Source organism: Phyllobates terribilis, unplaced genomic scaffold (assembly GCF_046119375.1).
Source record: "Phyllobates terribilis strain yellow unplaced genomic scaffold, ASM4611937v1 Scaffold_3__8_contigs__length_932513732, whole genome shotgun sequence".
Classification (NCBI taxonomy): domain Eukaryota; kingdom Metazoa; phylum Chordata; class Amphibia; order Anura; family Dendrobatidae; genus Phyllobates; species Phyllobates terribilis.
The window spans coordinates 671,618,873-671,645,484 of record NW_027362763.1 but is presented as its reverse complement, the minus strand read 5'-3'; the positions used below and the strand labels follow the sequence as shown (position 1 = coordinate 671,645,484).

At 44.8% G+C, this 26,612-nt stretch overlaps 1 protein-coding gene across 1 annotated transcript in view; it reads left to right on the top strand.

Annotated features, from left to right (window-relative positions):
• Positions 1-436: 436 nt before the first annotated feature.
• PCARE (photoreceptor cilium actin regulator) overlaps positions 437-26,612 on the top strand; it is a 39,310-nt gene continuing 13,134 nt past the window's right edge. The window contains exon 1 of the mRNA XM_073673290.1: positions 437-4,403. Within this exon, the coding sequence (XP_073529391.1) occupies positions 532-4,403 (3,872 nt within the window). The 5' untranslated portion in view covers positions 437-531. The remainder of the gene's footprint in view (positions 4,404-26,612) is intronic.

The following is a 26,612-nucleotide window of genomic DNA, read 5'->3' as shown; positions in this document are numbered from 1 at the left end:
ATATTTTGTATTTATAGGAATTTTTGCATTCATTTGAATGCATGTTCTGAGTTGTCCAAGACGATACTAACAAGGTTTTGGCAATGAAATCTATTATTCTTTTGAGATTCAGAATTAGTCTGATTTAATTCCTTATGGTAAAACTTTCCTCTGCAGAACATGTTGAAGAAGACATTGAAATAATGTAATTGTTATGTTGTTTCTTCCAAAGAAAGATAGCTGCTCGTCAGATAAAGTATGTTTAATCCAGTAAGCTCCAAATCCTATTTGCACTTGACATCTGTCAATGGAAAGAGTGGAGAAACACTGAGAGACGTCTATCTATAGCCAACAGAGCTGTTACGCTGCTTTGCAGCTGCTGAGGAGCATATTGCTTTACTATTTATTTTCTATTTTGAAACCAATACAAAGAAGACTATTTTTCATCTTTGAGAAAATGGAGCCTCATCTTGGAGCATCAGATTCTAGGACCAAGACTAAATGTAAGGACTATTTATTTATTTGCTGAACTTATTAATATAGAATCACAGAATGGGCTGTTCACCTTCTCATAACGGAATAATTTATAACCTTGCAAAAAGTGCCGCCAAACCAATAGATAAAAACAAGGTCCTTCTTCCTCCTGAATATGAAATTAATGGAATTACAGTCCCCATTTTGGACATTAAAAATGAAGAAATCAAACAGAAAGAGGGGTTGCAAAAAGAGACTAGTCAGCAGGAGAAAATTGTTTCCGATTGCTTATCTGAACTTTCTCATAATGGATCCTTTACCGATCGTGAAAAACTTGGCACCGCTGATGAAGGAATGGTTAATTTAAAATACCAGAAGAGGAGAACTCTCAGAAAACATAGTTCAACTGGTTCAGAGCAAGAAACGCCGGGAACAGTGCAACCAGATGGAAATTCAAGGAGAAATAGGAAGTCAAAAAGCCAAAGGGTTGGTAAACATAGTCGACGTGCAAAAACAGACCAAGCAGTTTATGTTGACATCGAAAAAAAGGTTGATTTCCCAGAAGAGCTCGTTAAGGCTCACCAGGATGCGTATGCATTCCTGAACCCTAATCTCTCAAAATATGAAGCTGTCATTTCTATGGCAAACCAAGCCACCCAGACTCATCTTATCATGCAGCAAATGATTAGTTTCATGGCCCTGAGATATGATGATATCAATCAATGCTTGGAAGAAATTGCAGAAGACGGAGAAAAACTTTTAAAATCTGTAGGGAGCAACCTCACTTGGCCTTTAGGAAAAGGAGACACTGCGGAAAAGCCAGATCTACTTCAACAATTGCTGCAATATACGATTAATAAAATGCAATCCCTAAATGATACAGTATTGTCTTTGACCACCGTTGCCTTCCAGGATACCTGCAATTTATTTCAATCAGGTATGGACAAATTTCAGGAAAAGTTGAAACATAAGGAACACTGTGATGAGCGACTCCTAAAGATGATCAAATCTCTGGAAGATTCAGCAACAGGATCTCCACAGAGGTATCCAAATGATTCAACTCTTTATTCTGAAGACAGTGGCATTGGTGGTGATTCAGAATCGATGAGAGGATATAAATCTCCTGATAAGATGGGAAGAAAGTCAAGTATCGATTCCAGTGAAGTTCTAACACCACAAGCCTCAACCGATAAAGACAAGATTTCTGACCTTGATCTAAATCTGAAGAGCACATCTGCCCGAAAAGAAAATACTTATCACTCAACTGGGCCACAAAAAAACAGTTATGGTGTTTCAAAGCAAACTTGTATGTCAAGAAGCCCTTCACTGACCTCATTAGCGACCACTGCTACTTTAGGAGAAGATAGTACACTTGATCCCGAATCTGAGGACTCAACTAGCAGTGGTGATAGTTGTGATGAAAGTGAAGATAATATAAGTTTATCAAGTCAGGTCACCTTAACACCAAGACCCTTAACTTCTCCAGCAGGCATGGGTCTTTATAAATCACCATCCAAATGGTTAGAGAACCCAGAAAATGAAGAGATGACGTTGAAAATGAAAGAAGCCATTAGTGAAAAGATTAAGTTTGTTCCTGGTAATTCAATATGCGATGTTTGGACCAGAGAAGAAGTCAATACAGACATTGTGAGGCCCAGTACTGCAGATGGAAGTAACAGAAGAATCTCTAAGCATAGAAGGTCTCGATCTGCAGAATCACTTAGAAGTCAAGCTGAAGATCCCACTCTATTACAACTTCAAAGAACACAGAAGGAACTCGGCAAAAAGTTGGAACAACTATACTCATCTACAAAAAACACAGGCAAAGCTCAAAACTCAACTATCAAGTCTTTTTCACATGCTTGTTGCATAATATCTAGTAATAATTCATCCACCAATAAACTAAAAGCTTGTCTTGCTAAAAGTTTTAACATCTTACCTAGTCAAGAACAAGTTTCCATAAGAAAAACTGATCTGAATACAGCAGGGGACTCAAATATTGAACCAAAAACTCAGGTATTAGAAACTTCAAACACACAAGATGCCCAGGCAGAAGAAAAGTTTCCTTTGACAGAGAGAAAGCTGGAAATCATAAATGCATCTCCACGGAAGTCTGTTCGAAAACTTATCCAAACATTTAGCCCAGTGGACGACACCATCAAAAACACAAATGTGAAAACTCTGGGACCTCTTAGATGTGTTAGAAAATTTGGAATTCCTGTCCTTCCTCCTACAATTCTGGCTTATAAAAGATTACAACCTTTGGATATCACAGCAAGAGAAGAGAATTCAAATGGATGCGTTACTACAAGTACATCGACTACTGATTCATTCTTATCTTCAAAACCTTATGATCCTGCTAGAGACGAAACAACTGAATCTGGAACTGAAGACTATGATTATCTGCCACCTCCTCCCCTCGAAATACTTATGGATGATTCCTTCAACATGCTCTCAGCTAATGAGCTGGAGAAAAATGCATGTTTACCTTGCACAATGAAGCCATCCATGTCTCAAAAGATGAAGACCTCAATCAATATAAAAAACGTGTTACCAAGCAAAAATATTACCAATATATGCTTATCAAAAGATAGGGCTATTAATGGACTTAGAAAATACTCTTTACAATCTGATCAAATTTCTAACAATAAGGAAGTATGTATGGACTTTCAGAAAAAGCATGAAACAGAACAGACTGCTGACTTGTATAAACAATCACATAAAATAATTCATTTACAGAATCCAGGTGATGGTGAAGGTGTGAACCCTAACAAAGATAATAGTGAGACATGTTCTGTTGCATCCATAGTTAAATCAAAACAATATTCTCCTACATTACAGAGAAATGAAGTCTTAAGAAAACTTTCTCCTACAAGAGCTGCGGCTTCATCTCCACCAACTGATAGAAAACTAACAAGTCCACCAATGATCAGGAATGTTCTCCAGAAAACATCCAACACAAGTACTCCAAAAAAATCAAGCCCTTCAAATGAGAAGTTGCTAGCTAGCCCTCCATCCCAACGTAAGCTATCAAGTCCACCACAAGTAAGAAGACAACAGAGTCCACCAGGCCAATGTACCTTACAAAGCCCTCCTCAAATACGAAGACAGCAAAGTCCACCAACCCAACGTAGTCTGCAAAGCCCTCAAATACAAAGAAAACAGAGTCCACCAAGCCAACGCTGTCTACCAAGTCCCCCTCAAGTACAAAGAAAACAGAGTCCACCAAGCCAACGCTGTCTACCAAGTCCCCCTCAAGTACAAAGAAAACAGAGTCCACCAAGCCAACGTAGACTACCAAGTCCCCCTCAATTACAAAGACAACAGAGTCCATCAAGCCAACAAAGACAATCAAGTCCTCCTCACATAGCAAGACAGCAGAGTCCACCAAGCCAATTTATACAACCAAGCCCCCCACAAATACGAAAGCCACAGAGTCCACCAAGTCAACGTAAGCTACCAAGTCCCCCTCAAATACGAAGCCAGCAAAGCCCTCCGAGTCATCGGAGGTTACCAAGCCCTCCACAAACTCGTTGTGAGCCTAACACCCCTTCTCATTCTATACCCTCTCCTCCAGTTTCTCCATCCCATACAGGGTTAAGACGCAATTCTGAGGACCCACAAGCTTCATCAAAAATGATTGGCAATGCACAGTCAATATTTTGCCCATCATCTTCTAACTTATTTGAAGCCAAGTCTCCATCTAGTCCAGCTACAAGTAGGCTTGACACTGTTTTGAATGAAGTTCACAGTCCTGTTCTGAGGCACACTTTCTCTATTCGTCAGTACGATGACCCACAGAGAAGAGTGGCGATGAGTGCAGCAAACCCTCAACCTTTTGTCCGGAGGTCTTATTCTGACCGAAGACCAAGAGTTCAAAGAGTTCAGCTACGACTTCCAACATCCATCTCTGCTAATGCAGTTAGTGAACTGACTTTTCAGCAAAACAGGTAGGACATACGTTTAATAGATTGATGGTCGAAACCTACAATAGGATGTCTTTTTAATGTTTAAAGGGAACCTGTCAGCTGATTCATGCTGCCCAAAGCCTGCCTGCATGATTACAGCCAAGTATATCTGAAGCATTTCCGAGAAAAAATATTCTTAAGATACGGCCGGGGACCATAGCAAGAGATGAGACTAATCCGGCTAGTATTTCCAGGTGATTGACAGATCTCTCACTATGAGAGAGATCTGTCAATCAGCCAGTGCGGAGCTAGAATAAGCCAGTCAGTGACAGGTTCCCTTTAAACTGCCTATGACATGATACTGTACATCAGCGTGTTTAAGACCTGAAGGTGTTCTTGCAAATAAGTAATGGCATGTCAGGTTACATAGTTACATAAGTTGAAAAAAAGACACAGGTCCATCAAGTTCAACCTTTCTCGACCAATTATACATTATCGTTAGATTATAAATCACAATGCCGTTTGTTATGAGAAAAGCATCCAGCCCCTTTTTAAAATGCTGTCATGTTGTTATCTTCCATTACTATCTTTTGTGGTCGGCATTCTGCAGTCTGACTGCACTAACTGCAAAGAACCCTTTACAGAATCACTATTCTCCCACATACAGTAATGAATGTACCCTGGCTCTTTGTAAAGTCCTTGGACTTTACAAAAAATACAAGTTATTTGTTGATGTCTTAATAATAAAAGGTAATTTTAAGGACGACAGAGAGAGAATTTGGGAATCCAAACTGATAAAGATGTTCAATCCTTTGACAATAGGACTCAATTTAACACCTGGATTTATGATTCATTACATGGATACAATTCACACCTCCACCAGATGGACTCCAGATAACTAAGAGAACTGCCTCTCCATTTGTAACAAAATCCCTCATTTTATTTCCTTAGCTTATCTTTAGTAGGCATCACCCCTTACACCTCATGAACAAATGTCCTTCTGTAATATCTCTTAAACATTGTGCTCTTGTTTTATTAATTCATTTGTAATCCTGCCTGAAGAAGGAGCCTCTGTGCTCTGAAAGCTTGCATATATATATACTTTCTGCTTAGCCAATAAAGGTATCACTCCAAGAATACTTTTGTCATCTTTGGGCATAAAAGTATTCACATTGATTTTTCTGGCTAACACGGTGCCACAATATAATTTGTTATTGTACATCAAGTTATTAGCTGGAAACAATTTGAGTTGTATAGTATAATATCCCATACTAGAGCCTTTTAAGGCTATGTGCGCACGTTCAGGAAAATTTCTGCAGCATTTCTGCACTTCTTAGCAGCGGTTTTTATGTGTTTTTTGATGGGTTTTTGCCTGTGGATTTGCAATGCGTTTTTTTCAATGCATTGTATGGGAAAAACGCAGGCAAAAACGCACAAAGAATGGACATGCAGCTTTTTCTTTCTGCACATGAACTTGTAAAATGTCCTAGGAAACCATGGGATAAGGTTTGCAATGCGTTTTTGGCCCATTTCTGCACAGAAAAAAAACGCACTGTGTGCACATAGCCTAACATAGCCTAACATAGCCTAACACTAGATGCAATTAAAACAGCAACAAGATTTCTGGAATGGAAAAATAAAAAAGTTATACAGGAAAGAACAAAATAATACACATACAGTTAATCTGGCTAATAACATGGAACAGTAGATTGCATTTAACCGAGTAGCTACCGAGTTTCCTACAGTAAAGACGTCCATTCAAGCAAAATGTACAAGTTATACAATGAGGGAAAAATGTATTGAGATATATACAATCCAGTCTCACATCCTATATACATTGTAAAGCATTACACTGGAGGTTTTCTCTAAAAAGATGTCAGGTTCGGTGCTGTTACTATGTGTTTATAATAACATCTCATGCACATGACTATAATATGGCTCTACCTTGTACAGAGCCATATGGGACACCTATAGAGATCCACAGAGCCTAGAGAGATCCACAGAACCTATAGAGATTCACAAAGCCTATAGAGATCCACAGAACCTATAGAGATCCACAGAATCTATAGAGATCCACAGAGCCTAGAGAGATCCACAGAGCCTACAGAGATCCACAAAACCTATAGAGATCCACAGAGCCTAGAGAGATCCACAGAATCTATAGAGATCCACAGAGCCTAGAGAGATCCACAGAGCCTAGAGAGATCCACAAAACCTATAGAGATTCACAAAGCCTATAGAGATCCACAGAACCTATAGAGATCCACAGAATCTATAGAGATCCACAGAGCCTAGAGAGATCCACAGAGCCTACAGAGATCCACAAAACCTATAGAGATCCACAGAACCTATAGAGATCCACAGAGCCTATAGAGATCCACAGAGCCTATAAAGATCCACAGAGCCTATAGAGATCCACAGAGCCTAGAGAGATCCACAGAGCCTATAGAGATCCATAGAGCCTATAGAGATCCACAGAACCTAGAGAGATCCACAGAATCTATAGAGATCCACAGAGCCTATAGAGATCCACAGAACCTATAGAAATCCACAGAGCCTATAGAGATCCACAGAACCTATAGAGATCCACAGAACCTATAGAGATCCATAGAGCCTATAGAGATACACAGAACCTATAGAGATCCATAGAGCCTAGAGAGATCCATAGAACCTATAGAGATCCACAGAACCTATAGAGATCCATAGAGTCTATAGAGATCCACAGAACCTATAGAGATCCATAGAGCCTATAGAGATCTACAGAACCTATAGAGATGCACAGAACCTATAGAGATCCACAGAGCCTATAGAGATCCACAGAGCCTATAAAGATCCACAGAGCCTAGAGAGATCCACAGAGCCTATAGAGATCCATAGAGCCTATAGAGATCCACAGAACCTAGAGAGATCCACAGAATCTATAGAGATCCACAGAGCCTATAGAGATCCACAGAACCTATAGAAATCCACAGAGCCTATAGAGATCCACAGAACCTATAGAGATCCACAGAACCTATAGAGATCCATAGAGCCTATAGAGATACACAGAACCTATAGAGATCCATAGAGCCTAGAGAGATCCATAGAACCTATAGAGATCCACAGAACCTATAGAGATCCATAGAGTCTATAGAGATCCACAGAACCTATAGAGATCCATAGAGCCTATAGAGATCTACAGAACCTATAGAGATGCACAGAACCTATAGAGATGCACAGAGCCTATAGAGATCCACAGAACCTATAGAGATCCACAGAGGCTATAGAGATCCACAGAATCTATAGAGATCCACAGAGCCTATAGAGATCCACAGAGCCTATAGAGATCCACAGAGCCTATAGAGATCCACAGAATCTATAGAGATCCACAGAGCCTATAGAGATCCTCAGAGCCTATAGAGATCCACAAAACCTATACAGAGCCTATAGAGATCCACAGAACCTATAGAGATCCACAGAATCTATAGAGATCCACAGAGCCTATAGAGATCCACAGAGCATATAGAGATCCACATAACCTATAGAGATCCATAGAGCATATAGAGATCCACAGAACCTATAGAGATCCACAGAGCCTATAGAGATGCACAGAGCCTATAGAGATCCACAGAATCTAAAAAGATCCATAGAGCATATAGAGATCCACAGAGCCTATAGAGATCCATAGAGCATATAGAGATCCACAGAACCTATAGAGATCCACAGAGCCTATAGAGATCCACAGAAACTATAGAGATCCACAGAATCTATAGAGATCCACAGAATCTATAGAGATCCACAGAGCCTATAGAGATCCACAGAACCTATAGAGATCCACAGAGCCTATAGAGATCCACAGAGCATATAGTGATCTACAGAACCTATAGAGATCCACAGAATTTATAGAGATCCACAGAGCCTATCGAGATCCACAGAGCCTATATAGATCCACAGAACCTATAGAGATCCACAGAGCCTATAGAGATCCACAGAGCCTATAGAGATCCACAGAGCCTATAGAGATCCACAGAATCTATAGAGATCCACAGAGCCTATAGAGATCCATAGAGCATATAGAGATCCACAGAACCTATAGAGATCCACAGAATCTATAGAGATCCACAGAGCCTATAGAGATCCACAGAGCCTATAGAGATCCATAGAGCCTAGAGAGATCCATAGAGCTGTATTCAGCGTGCCTCCGATTAAAAAATAAATAGTTTTTACAGTTGGATTTGTAGAGATGCCATAGAAAAATAGACTTCTTTCTAGGGATTAATCCCTACCTGGTAGAGCAGGATCTAGCCTCTTACCTGGCCTTAGGTCTCCAGCATCCATTCTCCACATTACACTACTCCTGTCTTCTCGACAATAATAAGGCTACTAATGACAAATGTAGCAACGTAGATGGGGAAATATTCATAAAATAAAGTTAGTTAATCACAAACTAAAAAGCAACTTTTCAATATCAGCTCTCTTCTCTGTGTCTTCTCTGGATGCCACCGTCAGTGTAATCAATGGATGACTTTATTTTGGTTGTCATAGGATCAGTCCAAGGACTTGTATACAGATTTTTTGTAATTGTGTATGTTTAAAGGGAATATATCATCAGAAAATAATCTATAGGATAAACTGAGCTTTTATGTTAAATATATTTTCATATTTAAGATTTGTTGGGGATATTTTTTTTTCAAGTCATTATCTACAGCCTCATAATATATTTAAAAGCCTGAAATTAGAGTTCAGTTTTTCACTATACCCATGTTCTGTATTGTAGAGATCAATTTTCCACAGTCATTTCATTTTCATCATAGGCAGAATTAGAATGACAGGTGTCATTTATCTATAGATAATACAGGATCCAACATTCACAATTTACAGTCACAGCTCACCTCCTCCTCCTGTGCAATGAGTGATAACACCTGTATGTACAGCAGATAGCACAGGATCCACCATTCACAATAGGTGATGTCACAGCTCACCTCCTCCTCCTACTCCTGTACAATGACTGATAACACCTCTATATACAGCAGATAGCACAGGATCCACCATTCACAATAGGTGATATCACAGCTCACCTCCTCCTCCTCCTGTACAATGACTGATAACACCTCTATATACAGTAGATAACACAGGATCCACCATTCACAATAGGTGATATCACAGCTCACCTCCTCCTCCTCCTATACAATGACTGACAACACCTCTATATACAGTAGGTAACACAGGATCCACCATTCACAATAGGTGAGATCACAACTCACCTCCTCCTCCTGTACAATGACTGATAACACCTCTATATACAGTAGATAACACAGGATCCACCATTCACAATAGGTGATGTCACAGCTCACCTCCTCCATCTCCTGTACAATGACTGATAACACCTCTATATACAGTAGATAACACAGGATCCACCATTCACAATAGGTGATATCACAGCTCACCTCCTCCTCCTCCTATACAATGACTGACAACACCTCTATATATAGTAGGTAACAAAGGATCCACCATTCACAATAGGTGATGTCACAGCTCACCTCCTCCTCCTGTGCAATGACTGACAACACCTCTATATACAGTATATAACACAGGATCCACCATTCACAATAGGTGATGTCACAGCTCACCTCCTCCATCTCCTGTACAATGTCTGATAACACCTCTATATACAGTAGATAACACAGGATCCACCATTCACAATAAGTGATGCCACAGCTCACCTCCTCCTCCTCCTCCTCCTGTACAATGACTGATAACACCTCTATATACAGTAGATAACACAGGACCCACCATTCACAATAGGTGATATCACAGCTCACCTCCTCATCCTGTACAATGACTGATAATACCTCTATATACAATAGATAACACAGGATCCACCATTCACAATAGATGATATCACAGCTCACCTCCTCCTTCTCCTGTACAATGACTGATAACACCTCTATAGACAGTAGATAACACAGGATCCACCATTCACAATATTGGGTCAAGCTCACCTCCTCTTCTTGCCTGCAACATGACCTCAGCACAGGTTGCTAAGCATGTTCACAATAGTCTCCTATAGAAGTGATGATGGTCACAGCTCACCTCCTCCTCCTCCCTGCACAATGACCTCTGCACAGAGCATGCCTACTGTACTATCCCTTAGTAGATAATAGGTGATGTCACGCATTTAACCGTAAATGTGACGCGCCCCTGGGCCTGAGTCGCGCAGCGTTGCGCACGCGGGAGCCTACCCGGAGCCGGATCTGATAGGGGTAGTAGTCTCGTGGCGGTGACCCGGTCCGTGCCCAGGGAGTCAAGCTGAGTGGCAGTCTTTAGCAGTAGATGTTAGAATGTTCGACTACGCCACCCGTTGAATGCGGTCATGAGACCGCCGCTGCAGGGCAGACCGCTGAGGCCGGTGATACGGTTGTGCAGCGGGGATGGTATAACCCCCAACGGGAGGGGTATGGCCTCAGGGCAGCGGACGTGGATGATGAAACACTCAGAGACGGTGCGGTGTAGTTCAGGGTCTTTACTGGTGGCAAAGGTAGACCCTCCCGGAGTACTGGCTAGCGATCGGGGCCTGGTCAGTCCGTGAGCAGATGGAATCTCCCCTGGCCAGGCGGAGTTGTAGGCCTCCCCAACTAATCGTACTCTTCTGGCTACCTTGCTAGAGGCTGGTAAAAGTAGCCCACGTCCCTGAGTGTACCGTGTGGTGCTCACCCGTATGGCCGGTGACTCGGGGCCTTTTGGTAGCTTCCGCTCCACGTCGCGGTGCTGGTCCCTTGCGTGTGACCGTGCCTTCGGGTTTCTTGGCCAGAGGACCTGAAATCCCCTGCCGGGCGGTTTCTGCTGCGGGGTATGGCTCAGTCCCCACAGCCTCGGACTCCGGGTCCGTAAGAATTCTTCAATCAGGGCGAGCTCTACAGCTTCCAGCCCTGACCTCTTTTAGTACAGCTCCCACAGAGCTCCTGATCTTTCTTTCCCTATAGCTGCTCCACTACAGACCAGACTGTGTCTCTGTCTGTGTTCTCTCACTCTACTCTCTAACCCTGCCTCAGCCCCAGCTTTATATAGGGGAAGTTCTTCCCCTCCCAGGACTGGGCAGGAGGTGTGGCATGCATAGGATGTCTGACCAGGAAACCTCCCACCTGCTCACAGACGTAATATTGCTATTACTGTGGGAACCAGACCCCTGGAGTGCCACATTCCCCCCTAGTGAAATTTAGTACTCCGGGACTAAACATATTTTTGTAAAACATAACAAGTAAAAAAAACAGAAACAGTACAATAAAGAAAAACACATTAGGATGGTCACGGCATGTCCGCAACCGGGTGCAGTCTTTGAAGAAAACAAAGGTGTCCATTTCACCAAGAGACAGGGAGCCGTAACCAAGTAGGGGTCTGTCCTACCCCGAGTCCTTAACAGTCTTTAGTCCATTCCTGGTTACGCTCCAACATATGTACAAATGATTCCGGATAATCCATAAACGACACCTATAAACTAACTAGAAATACACAATTATTTACAAGTAACAGAAAACAGGTAAATACAAATAAACAGTCTAAACACTTAGATCCTCCAACGTACGGGTAACTGGCCTCTAGTGGCTCTAGTGGACCTACGGAGCTGACTGACTGGTCCTGAGCTACGGGGTGTAGGAGCTGTCAAAGATAAACTGGGCAGCTGTCTACAGGCTCTTTGGCTCACTAGGGGTACGGCAGGCTCACTAAAAGCAGAGGGTTGATCCTCCTGGTCTGCTTGTGTGGGGTCTTCTGCCTCCTGGACCGGCTGCTCTTCCAGCTCTACCTGTTTTTCCGTAGGCACTTGGGATGCTGGCTGGAGGAAGGTGAGGACGGGTACCACAACAGCGCCATTCACTTGTGTCCAAGACCGAGGGAAGTCTCTGAGTACAGTTCTAACCATATCTTCCCTTTCCTCTGCGGGTCGAGGGTCTTCTTGTTCTTCTTCAGGGCTTCGTAGCTGTTCGGGACACTTCTTCAGGTGATCTCGGGATACAATGGCTGTGGTTTCTCCTCCGTCCTTACTGATTATGCAGACTTTCGGGTTCTCATGGCTTGAGGGCAGTACGGTGTACGGGTCCTTCTCCCACTGGTCGTCCAACTTGTGGAGGCGTCTCTTCCTCTTCAAGACCTGCTCTCCAGGTACCAGGGGAACAGCGGGAGCATACTGGTTGTAAGTCTTCTCCTGTCTTTCTCTAGCTTGACAGAGACTTCGCTCCACGCTCTCCTGTACTTTCCGGTACTGCTGCTGCCTTTCTGTGTCCCAGTCTGCTTCTGGCGAAGTGTCCTCGGGTGTCAGGACTCCCATCTCCAGATCAACAGGAAGCTTACCAGGTCTTGCTCTCATTAGGTAAGCCGGGGTACAGTTGGTAGAACCTACCGGGATGTGGTTGTATAGGTCCACCAGATCAGGCAGTTTCTCAGGCCACAGACTGCGTTCCTCCAGGGGCAATGTTTTCAGAAGATCTATCACCACCTGGTTCATTTTCTCTCAGAGCCCATTGGTTTGCGGATGATAGGGTGTTGTTCTTATCTTCCGGCAGCCATACAGAGTACAGAACTCCTGGAAGACTTCCGCTTCAAAGGCAGGTCCCTGGTCCGTCAGCACCTGCTCCGGGTATCCGTGTGGACGGCAGAAGTGCTGCTGGAAGGCTCTAGCTGCTGTTTGAGCCGTTAAGTCCTTGACCGGGACCACCACCAGGAACCGGGAGTAATGATCTACGATTGTGAGGGCGTAGACATACCCAGATCTGCTTGGAGCCAGTTTCACATGGTCCAGGGCTACCAGTTCCAGTGGCTGTCGGGTGATGATGGGCTGCAAGGGAGTCTTCTGGCTGGCACGGTCCTTCCTTCTTAGGTGGCACGGTCCACAGTCTCTGCACCACCTCTCGATGGTTCCCCTCATGCCTACCCAGTGGAACCGCCCACGCAGCAGGAACTCCAGCTTCTTCCACCCGAAGTGCCCAGCTCCGTCGTGGTATGCCTCCAGTACCATAGCCGCGTCTCTTCTTGGCACCACTACTTGCCAGATCAGTTCATGCGTCCGGGAGTTAACCATTCTGCGGCACAACTTCCCCTTGTAAAGGAACAGTCGACTCTTCTCAGCCCACAGTTGCTTGGTCTCTTCCGGAGCGTCTGGGTCAAGGCGGGCATCTGGCTGAGTCAGCATCTCCTTCACCAGTCGGACGGCGGGGTCACTGTCTTGCATTTCCGCCCAGTTGTAATGAGGTAAGGGGTTGAACGTAGCGGATTGCTTACCCCTTACACGGTGGGAATACTGGATAGTCCCATGACGGTGGAACGCGGGAAGTTCAACCTCTTCCAGTTCTTCTGGATCTTCCCCCACGTCCGGTAGGTTTGGCATTCTGGACAAGGCATCCGCGTTGGTATTGGAGCGTCCTGCCCGGTATTTGATTGTGAATTCAAAGTTGGACAGGCGGGCCATCCATCTCTGCTCCAGGGCACCGAGTCTTGCTGTGTCCAGGTGTGTCAACGGGTTGTTATCCGTGTACACGGTGAACCGGGAAGAGGCGAGGTAGTGCTTAAAGCGTTCGGTGACTGCCCACACCACTGCCAGGAATTCTAACTTGAATGAGCTGTAATTCTCAGGGTTTCTTTCGGTGGGTCGCAGTTTTCGGCTGGCGTAAGCAATTACCCGTTCTTTCCCCTGCTGGATCTGGGACAGTACGGCTCCTAGCCCGATGTTACTTGCGTCGGTGTAGAGGATAAAGGGCTGGCTGTAATCCGGGTACGCCAGGATTTCATCCCCCGTGAGGGCCATCTTCAGCTGGCGGAAGGACTCTTCTTCCAGCTTCTCCCATCTGAAGGGCGGCTTCTGGTTCTTGGCCTTCCTGGACTGGCCTATCAGGAGGTCCTGCATAGGAGCTGCCTTTTTGGTGAAACCGGGAATGAATCTTCGGTAGTAGCCTACCAACCCGAGGAACTGCCGCACTTCCTTTACGCTGGAGGGGCTTGGCCATTCATTGATTGCGGTGATCTTATCCGGGTCGGGAGCCACTCCGTCAGCACTCACCACATGTCCCAGGTACTGCACCTTTGGTTTCAGGAGGTGACACTTGGAGGGTTTCACCTTTAGGCCGTAGTTTGCCAGGGCTTCGAACACTTCTGCCAGGTGTTTCAGGTGGTCCTCGTAGGTCTTGGAGTAGACGATGACATCGTCCAGGTATAACAGGACCGTCTCGAAGTTTCGGTGTCCCAGACAGCACTCCATCAACCGTTGGAAGGTTCCGGGTGCGTTGCAGAGTCCGAACGGCATGCAGGTAAACTCGCTAAGTCCCATCGGGGTGGTGAATGCGGTCTTCTCCCGGTCCGCCTCTGCTACAGGAACCTGCCAGTACCCGCTAGTGAGATCCAAAGTAGAGAAGAAGTTAGCAGATTTTAAAGCGGCCAAAGACTCCTCTATACTTGGTAAGGGGTACGCATCTTTGTGTGTGATACGGTTGATTTTCCGGTAATCTACACACATTCTCATGGTGTTGTCTTTCTTTTTAACCAAGACTAGTGGAGCTGCCCAGGGGCTACAGCTATCCCTGATTACCCCAGCCTCCTTCATGTCTCTAAGCATCCCCTTGGCGTGTTGGTAGTGTGCAGGGGGTACGGGTCGGTATCTCTCCTTTATGGGAGGATGGTCTCCCGTGGGGATGTGGTGTTCTACCCCCTTTACTCGCCCGAAGTCTAACGGGTGTTTACTAAACACTCTCTCGTACTCTTGAACCACCCGATAGACTCCCTGTTTCTGGTGTGAGGGAGTGGAGTCAGTACCCAAATGTAGTTGCTGACACCAGTCCTCTATTGTTTTCTTAGAGCCGTTACCTTCCTCTGGTTGAGATGGAGGCAAGGGTTCCACGGACTGTACAGAATTCTGGTTTATGGTGAACAATTTAGCTAGCGTGGCATACCGGGGCAGGTGTACTTCTCTCTTCCCGATGTTTATTATGCGAACGGGCACCCTCCCATGGCGTACATCAACCACCCCCCGTGCTGTCAAAATGGTGGGCCTACTGTCTGAGTAGACGGGTTCTACCATTGCTTGGTAGTCTCTACCTCTTAGACCAATAGCTGCCCGGCACCAAATCATCATTTCACTTTTTGGGGGCATGGCAATAGGGAAAGGGTCACACATTCTCACGCTTCCAATCTCACCACCGGAGAGTTCCACCTGTTGCCGTCGCATCAGTGCCCGGATCTCTTTCTGGAGCACTCGCTGCTGGCCGGAGCTGGCGTTCTTGGCAACCTGCTGTAAAATGAAAATCACCTCTGCAAGACAATTTTCAATCACATTAGTTCCTAGAGTTATCTTTGGGTGACTCTCGCGCTTGTCAATGTCTACAATGATCAGTCCCTGTGCTGCCAGTTCGACTCTACTGATCTTAATGGTCATCTCTTTGAATCCGATCTGTGGCACGGGTTGACCATTGCTGGCGATGATACTCAAGTCGTCGTCAGGGTAGCGGGTTATATCCGAGTCATTCCAGTACTGCTTGAAGAGCACGTACGGGATGGTGGTGACCTGTGACCCGGTGTCAAGTAGGGCACTCATAGGAATGCCATCCAGTACTACAGGCAAGACTGGACGTCCTCCCACGTATTTGTCACGCCAGTTCGATGGGCCTGGTGATCTTATTCCTGGGGGTTGGCCCTCTACCCCAGGTTGTGCCAGTTTAAAGGACAGTACCTTGCCATATGTCCGGGTTGATTGCAGCGGCGGCAGATGGGTTGTCCGTCCTCGTTGTATCGGTCGCTGGGTCTTCCTCTGGCCGGTGGGGTCCTCCTTGGTCGACGCCACGGGATGTCCTCCGGTCCGGATGCCAGCTGGATCTTCCCTGGAGCAGAAACCTGTAACGACTGCACAGTTCGGGTTAGCGCAGCTATGCTTCTAGCTAGCTCTTGGACCTGATGGTGCAGGTCTGGAGCCGGGTCATTGTTCAAAGCCTGCGCATCAGCCCCCATAGGCCCTGCCGACAAGGGCGCCGCCTCCTGGTGGTAAGCGGTAGTAGGGCGCCTGTGGGTCACAACGCCACCCGGTGCCGGTTCTCGGAGCACCCGGATGGCTGCTCTGTCCTTGAACTGTGCAAAGTCCAGATGAGGATCCTGTAAGGCCATTGCCCGTAACTGGGTTCGGTGGGCATTGCAATATAGTCCCTCTATAAATTGTTCGGTCAACAGCCTGTCCTCGTTTCCCACGCCGTCAGGGTCGGTCTGCTTAATGGCTCTCAGGGCCTCTTGTAGGTTTAAAGCATAGTCTCTTATACTCTCATGTGCTCGCTGTTTGCACCCGTAGAATCTAAGCTTAATCTCGGCTGAGGTGCGGGTATCAAAGGTGTCCTTCAGCCGGGTTAATATCCCTGCGACAGTCCTCCTCCCAGGTGGCCAGGACTTTACCTCCCTTTGGGCTGCCCCGGTTAGTTGGGCCACCAGGATGCTCACTTTTTGCTCTTCTGTGAGGGGGTACACCTGGAAGAGGCTATCCAGCTTTTCTCTAAAGTCATTCAGGGTATGTGACTCCCCTGAGTACTGGGGTAGCCAGGCTGCCCCCGGGATATAGGGCATCGTGAAAGGCATGACCGCAGCAGCGGTGGCGCTGGCGGTGGCTGCGGCAGTGAAGCTCTCCTCCGTATCCGACATCTTCCTCCCCCCTAGTGGACCGTGGCCTACCTTGCGATGATCCTCTTCCGTAGGCCGCGGCTCCGCAGTGGATCGTCAGGGTCGAGGACCTTCCGTCGCGCTCCTGTGACGTCGGCGTCTGCTGGGCTCCTTCCAGGACCTTACGCAACGTCCGGACGTGAGGCGGGGCTTCAGTTCTCGCGGGCTTTTCGGAGTCCACGCCCCTCTTCTTCCCGCGCGGCGTCTTCAAGATGGCGTCCAACGGCGGGAAAACTCCACGGATGGCGGGAAGAAGGTAGAAGATGGCGTCGGATGGCGGGAATCTTCACCACAGGTAAGTTGAAAAGTCTCTTTTTCAGGCACGCAGTACCCGGTGGTTGCGGGCACGAAATCCTGCCGACTACGCCAAAGTTGACGCGCCCCTGGGCCTGAGTCGCGCAGCGTTGCGCACGCGGGAGCCTACCCGGAGCCGGATCTGATAGGGGTAGTAGTCTCGTGGCGGTGACCCGTTCCGTGCCCAGGGAGTCAAGCTGAGTGGCAGTCTTTAGCAGTAGATGTTAGAATGTTCGACTACGCCACCCGTTGAATGCGGTCATGAGACCGCCGCTGCAGGGCAGACCGCTGAGGCCAGTGATACGGTTGTGCAGCGGGGATGGTATAACCCCCAACGGGAGGGGTATGGCCTCAGGGCAGCGGACGTGGATGATGAAACACTCAGAGACGGTGCGGTGTAGTTCAGGGTCTTTACTGGTGGCAAAGGTAGACCCTCCCGGAGTACTGGCTAGCGATCGGGGCCTGGTCAGTCCGTGAGCAGATGGGATCTCCCCTGGCCAGGCGGAGTTGTAGGCCTCCCCAACTAATCGTACTCTTCTGGCTACCTTGCTAGAGGCTGGTAAAAGTAGCCCACGTCCCTGAGTGTACCGTGTGGTGCTCACCCGTATGGCCGGTGACTCGGGGCCTTTTGGTAGCTTCCGCTCCACGTCGCGGTGCTGGTCCCTTGCGTGTGACCGTGCCTTCGGGTTTCTTGGCCAGAGGACCTGAAATCCCCTGCCGGGCGGTTTCTGCTGCGGGGTATGGCTCAGTCCCCACAGCCTCGGACTCCGGGTCCGGTAAGAATTCTTCAATCAGGGCGAGCTCTACAGCTTCCAGCCCTGACCTCTTTTAGTACAGCTCCCACAGAGCTCCTGATCTTTCTTTCCCTATAGCTGCTCCACTACAGACCAGACTGTGTCTCTGTCTGTGTTCTCTCACTCTACTCTCTAACCCTGCCTCAGCCCCAGCTTTATATAGGGGAAGTTCTTCCCCTCCCAGGACTGGGCAGGAGGTGTGGCATGCATAGGATGTCTGACCAGGAAACCTCCCACCTGCTCACAGACGTAATATTGCTATTACTGTGGGAACCAGACCCCTGGGGTGCCACAAATGCTATATACCCATAACCAAAGCAGTGACAGCGTTGCTATGTTTTGTTCCCCATCCCTGCAGAAAACTACCCCAAAATATTACCAATAGACAAAACATCTTGTACCGCAAAAAAAAAAAAAACCTTCACGTCAAAGAAAAAAAAAATCTAATGCCCTTGAAATATGGAAATGAAAAAACATCATTAGGCTATGTTCACACGTTGCGTTTTTGCAGTGTTTTTTTTTTTATGCCAATTTTCAGCTACGTTTTACAGTACCTGCAAAGTCTATGAGATTTCAGAAATCTCATGCACACACACTGGGTTTTTTTCCTGACTGTTTTGTCAAAGAGCTGCGTTATTACAACGGTAGAAAGCAATGAGTAAGTGCAAAAACGCTGCAAAAAAAAAAACACAGTAAAAAACACAGGTATCAGGTTTTGCTGCATTTTTGGTGCAAATTCCCTGCTGAAGTTGAATTAGGTTATTTTTTTCTGCACTAAACTTTATCAGCATGCACAAGAGACAAATGAACACTGACAAAATCACAGTAAGAAAAACGCAGCAAAACCTACATTTTTGACATTGCTTCTTTACTGCCAAGAGAGCAGATCAAAAACACAACATAGCCTTAAAGGGGTTACCCCAACTTGGGAAGTTATCTCCTATCCACAATGAAAACTTCTTGATTGCTGGGGGTTTAACCACAGTTTTCCCCAACAATCCAGAAAAAAAGTCTCTAAAATGTTTCATCTGTTGATTATGGGACCGTCAGGAACCGAGGCGCACGTTTCAGAGCCCTGTTCTCTGGCTCCAGCGTCAGTGATCACCAACCCTGTGTGGAGGGAAAATCTGCTAAACAGTTAAAACTGTAACATTTCTTTATTTGGGAATTGCGGAATCTCTTCTTTACTGCTGGTCTGTGATACAATATTATTTGTAGCAAGAGACCCTGTCTGTCTGTGTGCGGAGGGAGGTCATCTCCACGCCCGGCTCTTTCCATCATTTGCCAATAAAATGATTTTGAGCATAGATCAATGAAAGGTCAGGGGAAGGAAATTGTAGAAGTGACGCCGGCTAATCCTTTTATCAGACTCCGTCTTACTTCATCCCATCTCCCAGAGTGCTATAATTAAAAGAATTGATGTCATGACAAAAAGTCAGGGGTTATTAATGATCGACCAAGGAGATGATTATTTTCACTCATATCAAAAAAGAAAGTTCCTGAGAATAAACGGGCTCCTCAGTTTGTTTAGGAGTCGTTGGAATAGACATGACTAATTATTTGCAATTATTTATATGTCATTATTTGTGACACAGAGGGAGCCGCTCATTTTTGAAGGGTTACCAATATCTTTTATATATCTTCCTCCTTTGTTGCTGTATTATGCAGATCCGCTTATTTGCATCCTATTTTTTTGCCGGTACGGTTTTAGTAGGTTTGTGAATCAAAGCATTTGGGTAATGACAAACTTTATACCACGGGGGCGACTACATTGTAAAAGTGAGCGACAACTTTATGGCTTTGCTAATTTCTTTCAAAGTTAATCAGGAGAATGGAGGACAAGGGCACAGGAGGGGGTTGGGCGATGGTCGACTGATTTAATGATGTCTCAAGTTCAGTTGTGACATGGTTACATTTTTTATTAACAAAATGTAAACTATTTAATGATATGATGCTGGACATGCTGGACACTGAGCCTGGAGGTTGTTTGGTCCACCATTTCCACTACTATCATCAGGACTGAAGTTCAGAGTTTTTACTCCGAACAGACTCTTAAAGTGTTTGTACAAGGTTTAGAAGTTATCTCATAGCCATGGAATAGGGAATAACGTCCTAATTGCTAGGGGTCCAACTGAAGGGAACCCTACTGGACTCGAGAATGGGCACTGCAGAACCTCTTCTGAATGGAGCAGAGGTCGAGCATGCGCATCTCCGCTCCATGCATTGTTTATGGAACTGCAGGAGATCCGGATAGAGAAGGAATTGAGCGGACGTTCTTATGCTCGACCTCCACTCCATTAAGATGGGGCATCACTGGGGTTCCAGCAGTTAGACCCACAGCGATTCAGAAGTTTGAGTTCAACTTCAACCCTTAGTAAAAAAAAAAAAAAAAAACCTTTAAGTTGGTCTAAGAAGTAGTGTAGGCATAACATCGATCAGCCGGCAAATGAGCAATACGCTAATTCAACGACATCTTGCATGGTTTATGCACACCTTAAATTCATCATTCTCAGCAGCACATCGCTCTGTGCACATCGGGGATGTTCTGCAGACAATATGCACACTTTATTGGGACTGAACTATTGCCCCTAAACAATTTGCATCGGTCTGTGTGGGTCTTAAGGCAGGCGCAACCAGCCACTCCATTCAGTTTGGGAGGCTGGGTCACCCAATTTTGGCAACTGTTGGTAGACCCACACTGATGCAACAGTTACCACTTGTCCAGTGGATAGGTGATACTTAAGTGTCCATGATTCCCACAAGCAATTGAATCAGGGAATGACAATTTAAGCATTTTGTTTATATTCACCCAAGATGGTTTAGTGAATCCTTCATTGAGCCGGGGGTTGGACACGATGACCCCGGAGGTCCCCAACAACTCTAACATTCTATGATTCTATGAAAAATCCGCACAAATGTAGCTTGAATCTAGCAAGGTTCAGCACATTGGTAGAAAGAGACAACTGCGGATCGCTAGATGTAGATGACAGACAAGGCATCCTACTAACAATACATGATCATAATCCCGGGATATCGAGCCTGCACTACAATGGAGGGTTCGCTGCAGACTGACAGGCGGAGGCGCCTCCCATGTTTATTTGTTATTCTCGATGAAAAGCTGAGACTAATCCTGATGAGACTCCGGTTCTGGTTGTTGCAGCGTCTTTCATCTCGTGTTCTGTCTACCACTCCCCGTTTATATGGAAACTTGTTGAAACATGGGGATAATTAATGCTGTACATTGCCAAAGAAAAGAAGACAACACCCCTGTTGGTATGAAATACCAATATATATATACAGTACAAACCAAAAGTTTGGACACACCTTCTCATTTAAAGATTTTTCTGTATTTTCATGACTTTGAAAATTGTACGTTCACACTGAAGGCATCAAAACTATGAATTAACACATGTGGAATTATATACTTAACAAAAAAGTGTGAAACAACTGAAAATATGTCTTATATTCTAGGTTCTTCAAAGTAGCCACCTTTTGCTTTGATGACTGCTTTGCACACTCTTGGCATTCTCTTGATGAGCTTCAAGAGGTAGTCACCGGAAATGGTCTTCCAACAATCTTGAAGGAGTTCCCAGAGATGCTTAGCACTTGTTGGCCCTTTTGCCTTCACTCTGCGGTCCAGCTCACCCCAAACCATCTCGATTGGGTTCAGGTCTGGTGACTGTGGAGGCCAGGTCATCTGGCGTAGCACCCCATCACTCTCCTTCTTGGTCAAATAGCCTTTACGCAGCTTGGAGGTGTGTTTGGGGTCATTGTCCTGTTGAAAAATAAACGATGGTCCAACTAAATGCAAACCGGACGGAATAGCTTGCCGCTGCAAGATGCTGTGGTAGCCATGCTGGTTCAGTATGCCTTCAATTTTTAATAAATCCCCAACAGTGTCACCAGCAAAGCACCCCCACACCATCACACCTCCTCCTCCATGCTTCACGGTGGGAACCAGGCATGTAGAGTCCATCCGTTCACCTTTTCTGCGTCGCACAAAGACACGGTGGTTGGAACCAAAGATCTCAAATTTGGACTCATCAGACCAAAGCACAGATTTCCACTGGTCTAATGTCCATTCCTTGTGTTCTTTAGCCCAAACAAGTCTCTTCTGCTTGTTGCCTGTCATTTGCAGTGGTTTCCTAGCAGCTATTTTACCATGAAGGCCTGCTGCACAAAGTCTCCTCTTAACAGTTGTTGTAGAGATGTGTCTGCTGCTAGAACTCTGTGTGGCATTGACCTGGTCTCTAATCTGAGCTGCTGTTAACCTGCGATTTCTGAGGCTGGTGACTCGGATAAGCTTATCCTCAGAAGCAGAGATGACTCTTGGTCTTCCTTTCCTGGGGCGGTCCTCATGTGAGCCAGTTTCTTTGTAGCGCTTGATGGCTTTTGCAACTGCACTTGGGGACACTTTCAAAGTCTGCCTAATTTTTCGGACTGACTGACCTTCATTTCTTAAAGTTATGATGGATACTCGTTTTTCTTTACTTAGCTGCTTTTTTCTTGCCATAATACAAATTCTAACAGTCTATTCAGTAGGACTATCAGCTGTGTATCCACCAGACTTCTGCACAACACAACTGATGGTCCCAACCCCATTTATAAGGCAAGAAATCCCACTTATTAAACCTGACAGGGCACACCTGTGAAGTGAAAACCATTTCCGGTGACTACCTCTTGAAGCTCATCAAGAGAATGCCAAGAGTGTGCAGAGCAGTCATCAAAGCAAAAGGTGGCTACTTTGAAGAACCTAGAATATAAGACATATTTTCAGTTGTTTCACACTTTTTTGTTAAGTATATAATTCCACATGTGTTAATTCATAGTTTTGATGCCTTCAGTGTGAATGTACAATTTTCAAAGTCATGGAAATACAGAAAAATCTTTAACCGCTTCCCGACCGCCCACTGTAGATAAACGTCCGCGCTGCCTGGGCTCTGTGCAGCGCGGAAGTTTAAAAACGGTGGGTGGTCCCCCAGCGCTCAGGACCCCCAGGGTCCTGCAAGCGCTGCAGGAGCGGTGCAGAGCAATAGCTCTGACAGGGAACATCATCGGGACCTGATTGGATCAGGTCCCAGTGATGTTAACCCTTTGCTGTCTTCTATATGCCGCGATCTATAGTGATCGCGGCATATAGAAGACAGCAGGAGGAGAGGGGGTCGTCCTCTTACCTCTCCGACAACCCCTGATACCTTCCAGGACCTTGGGTTGCTATGGCAGCTGGAGGTCACATGACCGCCTCCAGCTCTGCCATATATGGTGTCCTGCCTGGCTCAGCCTGCAGCCTGAAGCTGAAGCCTGGCAGGAGACTCTGACTGTGAAACAGTCAGTGAAGATCTCATGTAATGTAATATATGTCTATTACATTACATGAGATCAGGGATCAGAAAAATAAAAATTAATGTCCCATACAGGGACTAAGTAAAAATGTGAAAAAAAAGTAAAAAAAAATGTTTTGAAACTGTTAAAAAAAAATACAAAATAAATAAAAATAAATAAATAAAATATTAAACCGATAAATCCGTATATTTATGCAAAAATAAAAAAAGTACACATATTTGGTGTTGCCGCGTCCGAAACAACCCGAGCTATAAAACTGTCACACTAATTAACTCCTTCTGTGCACACCGTAATAAAAATAAATAAAAAACGGAGCAAAAAACTATGCTTTTTCCTCATATCGCCAAACAAAAAGTGGAAAAAAATGCGATCAAAAAGCAAAATGGAAATAAAAATGGTACCGCTGAAAACGTCATCTTGTTCTGCAAAAAAAAAGCCGCCATACAGCTCCATCAGCCGAAAAATAAAAAAGTTATAGCGCTCAGAATAAAGCAATGCAAAAAAAATATTTTTTCTATAAAATTGTTTTATTGTGTAAAAGCGCCAAAACATAAAAAAAATATACAGTAAGTGTAGTATGGCTGTAAACATACTGAACCGAAGAATAACGCTGCCTTATCACTTTTACCACACGCAGAACGGCATAAAAAAAAACCTCAAAAAACAATTCCTGAATTGTTGGTTTTTGTTAATTTTACCTCCCAAAAAACGGAATAGAAAGCGATCAAAAAATGTCCCGTACCCAAAAATGGTACCAATAAAAACGTCATCTCGTCCCACAAAAAACATGACTCCACATGACTCTCTAGGCCGAAATATAGAAATATAGCTCTCAAAATATGGCGATGCAAAAACTAGATTTTGAAAAAAAAAAGCGTCTTTTAGTGTGTGACAGCTGTCAGTCATAAAAACCCGATATAAATCTGGTATCGCTGTAATTGCACCGACCCGAAGAATAAAGTAATCTAATCAGTTATATCACACTAGGAACGGCGTCAAAAAATAAATAAAACCAATTCTTCACCTGCTACTGATTTTGTTTATTATGTCTCCCAAAGATCGCAGTAAGGCTCTGCTCACATTTATCCTGCGCTCTGCGCTGAGCACTTACACCAGAGTTTCCGTGTAAATCTCTGAGATACGTGATTCAGACGGAACCCATGACGGAAGATTCCCTGTAATGAGGCAGATATAGGCCACTGTGGATGCCATCTGGCCTGTGAGCCCACGGTGTCAGTTTTTTAGGCGTGCATAAAAGTGCGGTTGGCCACAGTTTTGTGCACTTCTGAAAAAAAGGACACCGCTAAACAGAGGCCAGACGGAGTCCAGAGTAACTCTGCTGCCTCATTACAGTGAATGGATCCCACAGGGGTTTCATCTGAATTACATCACTTGGAAATTTAGATGGAAACCCCGATGTAAGTGCTCAGCCTAGAGCGCCGGATAAATGTTACTTAAAATGTTCCCAATAAAAGCTTCAACTCAGTCCTCAAAAAAAGCTAGTCCCCACTCAGGTCCGTCATTTGTCAAAAATATTCCAAGTCGCTGGTAGCAGAAAGGCTCTGGAAAAGCGAAATGGCCCTTGCCCCCCAAAAGAAATTCAGAAAATTTTGTGCTCCCAAATCCAAATGCCTATTCTACAATAATTTGTTCTCCAATTGTCAAATAGCACTCCTTCCCCCTCAAATCTCACCGTATGGCTAAGTGGTACGATACAGCCACATATGGGGTATTGCCACTTTTAGAAGAAATTGTGTGACGCATTTCGGCACCATTTTTACCCATTGCCCTGTGTGAAAATGTAAAATCTGAGGGTAAAACATTTTTTTGTGGTAAAAATATAATTATGCTTTTTTCACTGCCCAATGGTATAAATTTAAAAATTTAAAAATACTCACTACTTCCCTAGATGAATTCATTGAGAGGTGTAGTTTACAAAATGGGGTCACTTGTGGGGGTTTCTGCTGTTTCGGCATGTCAGCGACTCTTCAAATGTGACATGGTGTCTGCTGCCTATCCCAGCCAACATAGCGCTTCTTTCTCTTCCGAACCCTGCCGTACACCAAAGCAGTGGTTTTCCTCCACATATGGGGTATCAGCGTGTTCAGGAGAAACTGCACAACAAATTTCATGGTGCAATTTATCCTATTACCCTTATGATAATGCAAAATTAAGGGATGAAAAACGTTTTTGTGGGAAAAATGTGAAAATTTTATTTTTACAGCTCAATATTATAAACTTCTGTGAAGCACCTTGGGGTGCAAGGTGCTCACCACACATCTAGATATGTTCCCTAAGGGGTCTAGTTTCCAAAATGGTGTCACTTGTGGGGGGTTTCCACTGCTTAGGAACATCAGGAGCTCTCCAAATGCAACATGGCATCTGCTAATTATTCAGACAAATTTTACATTCAAAAAGTCTAATGGCGCTCCTTCCCTTCCGAGCCCTGCCGTGCGCCCAAACAGTGGTTTTTCCCCACGTATGGGATATCTGCGTGCTCAAGAGAAATTGCACAAAAAATTTTGGGGTCCATTTTTTCCTGTTACCCCTGTGAAAATAAAAAAAATTGGGTCTAAAGTAACATTTTTGTGAAAAAAGTTAAATGTTAATTTTTTTCTTCCACATTCCAAAAATTCCTGTGAAGCACCTGAAGGGTTAATAAACTTCTTGAATGTGGTTTTGAGCACCTTGAGGGGTGCAGTTTTTAGAATGGTGTCACTTTTGGGTATTTTCTGTCATAAAGACCCCTCAAAGTCACTTCAAATATGATATGGTCCCTAAAAAAAATGTTTTTGTAAATTTTGTTGGAAAAATTAGAAATCGCTGGTCAACTTTTAACCCTTATAGCTTCCTAACAAAAAAAAATTTTGGTTCCAAAATTGTGCTGATGTAAAGTAGACATGTGGGAAATGTTATTTATTAACTATTTTGTGTGACAAATCTCTCTGATTTAAGGGCATGAAAATTCAAAGTTTGAAAATTGCAAAATCTTCAAAATTTTCGCCAAATTTCCGATTTTTTCACAAATAAACGCAAGTGATATCGAAGAAATTTTACCACTATCATGAAGTACAATATGTCATGAAAAAAACAATCTCAGAATCAGGGGAATCCGTTGAAGCGTTCCAGAGTAATTACTTCATAAATTGACAGTGGTCAGAAT